The 4299-nt window shown below is 39.9% G+C and overlaps 1 protein-coding gene across 1 annotated transcript; it reads left to right on the forward strand.

The window, feature by feature from the left end:
• Positions 1-3110: 3110 nt before the first annotated feature.
• LOC117059079 (olfactory receptor 14I1-like) lies at positions 3111-4058 on the forward strand. Its single transcript, XM_033170575.1, has one exon. It carries the CDS (start codon positions 3111-3113, stop codon positions 4056-4058), a length of 948 nt encoding a protein of 315 aa, XP_033026466.1.
• Positions 4059-4299: the final 241 nt, after the last annotated feature.

Consider the following 4299-nt stretch of genomic DNA (forward strand, 5'->3'; position numbering starts at 1 on the left):
TTCACGCAGTCAGACGCATTCTCCGATTCCAAGGAAAGAGGAATTATTTGGTTTAGAGAAATAGTGGCACACACATTAAATCACCTCTTTTTGGAGCAAACAGTCCCAAGCATTTCATTATTGCACGTCTTGTGCAGATCTGCTAATGCAAGGAACAAATGAAAGGAAGGGTAGGACAATAGAGGTTAGTCACTAAAAGGTCAGCCCAAAGCTGACAAACTGCCCACCACCCCCAAAACGTGCCAAAGAGTTTGCATCCCAGCAGTGACTGCAGAATTATAATGGGTTATTTTTACAGATTTTGCTACAGATCTTCTGTGGTGAGGGGAAATGTAGATGACAGGAAGAAAAAGCACAGGGTGGTATTTTGATGAGGACAACCCTGTGTAAAAGCTACAGAAACATTCCAAGGATGACATGCACCAAATCCACAATGAACTAACCATGCGATGGATAAGGGGTGAGGAGGAGCTTCATCTCTCCCCACACTACCCTTCAGTTTCTTCTATGTGGGGATAAGCTAAAATGGTATGGCATCCTTTTTTTAATGAAACATTTTGACAGCTATGAGCTGCACCCCCTTTCCGGTAATCTTTTTATGGTGGGCACATAAACTGGATCAAAGGTGTCCACTCATTTTATAGAGGGGGTGGGTAGGCACTTTTCCTGGCTTCATTGGGGCAACTGACTGATGATGCTCCCTGTCTTCACATGTTCCACTTGGTTTCATTGTCTTGCATAAAGTTTGAAAATATACCTAGGACTGCCCAGTTGCATTGTTTTCCTTCATTCCATGTGAGGACAATGAGTTACAGATCATCAACACATCCTGTCTTAAAGCACCTGAAAGGGGAAACTAGATCTTACAATTAAAGGTGATTCAAAATGTAGGTTTGGTACATTTTCCTTTGGTTCCTATTGCAGTTTGGAAGAGTTTGTCACTTTCTTCTTTCTTTCCCTATGTGGTGCCATATAATCTCAATAAGTTGAAATGCTGGGACCCGTGGTATGGTAAAAAAAAATATTCCCAATAATGGCCCAATGTAGATATTATGAAATGAAAATAATTGCATATTTTTCTATCCCACCGAAACTATTGTTCATTCCATTGAGATTTTTGTGTAAGGCTTGTATGGTCACACTGGGCTGTACTTAGAGGGTCTGCCTTTGTGTGCTGAAGGAAAGAGCACATGCAAGATTACAGCTCCTCACTCCTCGCTCCTCTGCCATTAATTGGGTAACTTGCAATACATTTATGTCTAAGACAGGAAAAGAAACAAGTAAAATGGCATGTGATTTCATGCTTCCAACAGTAACATGATCTGTAGGTTTAGCTGACCTCCCAGATTTATGTTACATTTTTGGGGAGGGGCGGGGAACCTACACTGGATCATTATCACCCACTGTACTCCTAGATACATATTTTTTTAATGAAAAGTAACACAGTTGGCCTGTGAAATCATCAGGTTATTTTCTTGTTTTAATTCTATGAATCAACTTAATCTTTAATTGTAGAAATTTACATTCCAAACATGTTGTTGTCTTAGATTTTAACTTTATTCATAAACACATGTACAATATACTGTATGACTAAGCACAGAAAAAATGGGGAGGTCCTATAACTTCAGATCAGAATATGTTGTAGATCCCCATTTCACTCTCTGGCATCTCCAGATGAAAACAAAGGATCAGTTAGCTGTAGATGTAGACAGTACTTGGCAAGATAAGACAAGGGAAGTCCCATAATTCAGTGGTACACCATGTAATTTACATCCATAAATGCTAAGATTGGCAGAAGATTGCAGGTCTGGCAGCTGCCGGACCAACATTCTCTTCCTAATATCATGCAGTACCATATGCAGGTCCAAGCTAGACCACAAGAGATGGGGCAGAGAATTTAACTCTTTCTCTTCATGTCAAAGGTATGTGGCTGAGGTCTGCATTTGAAATTACTCCCCAAATTGTTCCTTTCTCGGATGAAGGAGCTTAAGGAAGTGGTTAAGAAGATCCTAGACTGCCCAATATTACTGTAATGTTTTGTCCAGTGCCAGACCTTGGAGCCTCAAATTTCAGCGGCACCGTGTGCAACACCAAAATTCAGTGCACTCCACCTCTCATCCTCAGTTCTAAGGAACAGCTGCAGCATGCCCTGTGGTGCCTCCGAGGCTCCATACCCAGTGAGACTGAAGCAGTCTCGGTCCTGTAAATCTGCCTCTGGGCTTGTTCCCACTTCTGCTTGTCCCATGCCTGGAAAGCACGGGTTCAAGCAGTTTTCTGTTTGTCCCACACATACTAGAAATGGGTCTGATTAGGTTTGCCTTTCCCTGCCACTTTACCCTGGAGAACCAGCTCAGAACCAATGGCAATCAGCAGAAAACCCAATTGCCATTTGTTCCAATCATTGGTGTGTGTGAGTGAGTGAGTGAGTGAGTGAGAGAGAGAGATGGGGAGGGAGTGAAGCTGGGAGAGGGAGAGGGGAGAGAGAATGGATGGAAGTCCTGCCATGGCTATGCAGCTGAGGTCTGTATTTGAATTCACTCCCCAATAGAAGGTTTCTTTCTGGAGTAAAGAAACTAAAAGAAGTGGTTGACCCTATCTGCCCTACTGTGGGTTTACTAAAGTGGAATCTATACACATATAAAAAAACGCTCTGAAAACACTATTTTAAAAAATACATTTTGAAAAATATACTGAATTTACCATAAGCTCACTATCTCCATCTAGTGTCACCTTTGTATAATGCACTGAAAATGTTAAATTTGCAGCTGTAGAGTCTCAGAAATATTCAGAAAACCAACAGAAATGAAAATTTCAATTATCATATATTCAATATCATTTTGTATTACAAAAGAATACTAATGTTTATTGGGTGGAAACTGCGCTTCTTAATACATTTAATAATAATAAAATGTATAAGATACAGCTCACAAACGGAATGTTTTGGTGTCATCACTATGCACAACTGTTTCACAACTGTTCATCAAAGCAAAATCTGATGGAGTTTATAGTGAAGTATGAATAAACCTGTTTTAAATAACCAGTTACTATTGTCATATTAACGCTTCCCAGTTTCTTCCTTCTACAGAATGAATGCAAGTACTGAAGACAAAATGAGCAATCTCACATCCATTTCCATGTTTCTACTGAAGGAATTCTCAGAAGTACGAGAACTACAGATCTTACATTTTTTTCTGTTCTTAGGATTTTACTTGACAACCCTGACTGGGAATCTTCTCATCATTGTTGCAGTAGCCTTTGACCATCACCTGCACAAACCTATGTATTTTTTCCTAACAAACTTGGCATTGATGGATGTTGGCTCCGTTTCTGCCATCATACCCAAATCTATGGTCAACTCCATCATGAACAGCAGGTCAATTTCATATTCTGGGTGCGTGGCTCAAGTTTTCTTCTACTTCTTCTTTACATCCTCTGATCTTTCCCTTCTAACAGTAATGGCACACGATCGCTATGTTGCCATCTGCAACCCATTACAATATGAGATGATTATGTACAAAGGAGCTTGCATTCAAATGGTCGTCACTGTGTGGATTATGAGTCTACTTTATTCCATGCTACACACTTGCAGCACTTTTGCAATCACCTTCTCTTCTAATGTTGTCAATCAGTTCTTCTGTGAAGTCCCAAAGTTACTAAAGCTCTCCTACTCTAACATTTACCTACTTGAAGCTGGGCTGCTTGTGCTTGGGTGTTTTATAGCACTAGGATGCTTCATTTTCATCATCATAACATACATACAGGTATTTGCTGCAGTGCGCAGAATACCTTCGGTGCATGGGAAGAAAAAAGCCCTCTCTACTTGCCTTCCCCACCTCACTGTGGTATCTTTGTTTCTGGGCTCGGCAATGTTTGCCTACGCAAAGCCTCCCAGTAATGTTTCTTCCTTTCTTGATGTAGCTTTTGCTGTGATCTATACCATAATTTCTCCCATGTTGAATCCATTCATCTACAGCATGAGAAACAAAGAAATCAAGACTGCTTTGTGGAAACTCTTAGATTTCAGGCATTCTGCTAAAAGTACATTTAGAGTTCTATAAAAATGGCTTTGTTTCCTCTTCTGCATATGTGTGGTTAACACTGGAATTTTTTAACTGTGCACTGTAAGCATTTTAATATTCATTAGACATTGCTCTGTGATTCCTTCTCCTTATTATCCATGTCTTTTTAGCCTTGATTGTTCCTCTTCATTCCCATTGTGAATTGTTTATTTCGTTTACAACAAATTCAAATATAATAAAAGACGACAATCATTGCAACAACAACATCAAAATCTAAAGC

Source organism: Lacerta agilis, chromosome 14, assembly GCF_009819535.1.
Source record: "Lacerta agilis isolate rLacAgi1 chromosome 14, rLacAgi1.pri, whole genome shotgun sequence".
Lineage (NCBI taxonomy): Eukaryota > Metazoa > Chordata > Lepidosauria > Squamata > Lacertidae > Lacerta > Lacerta agilis.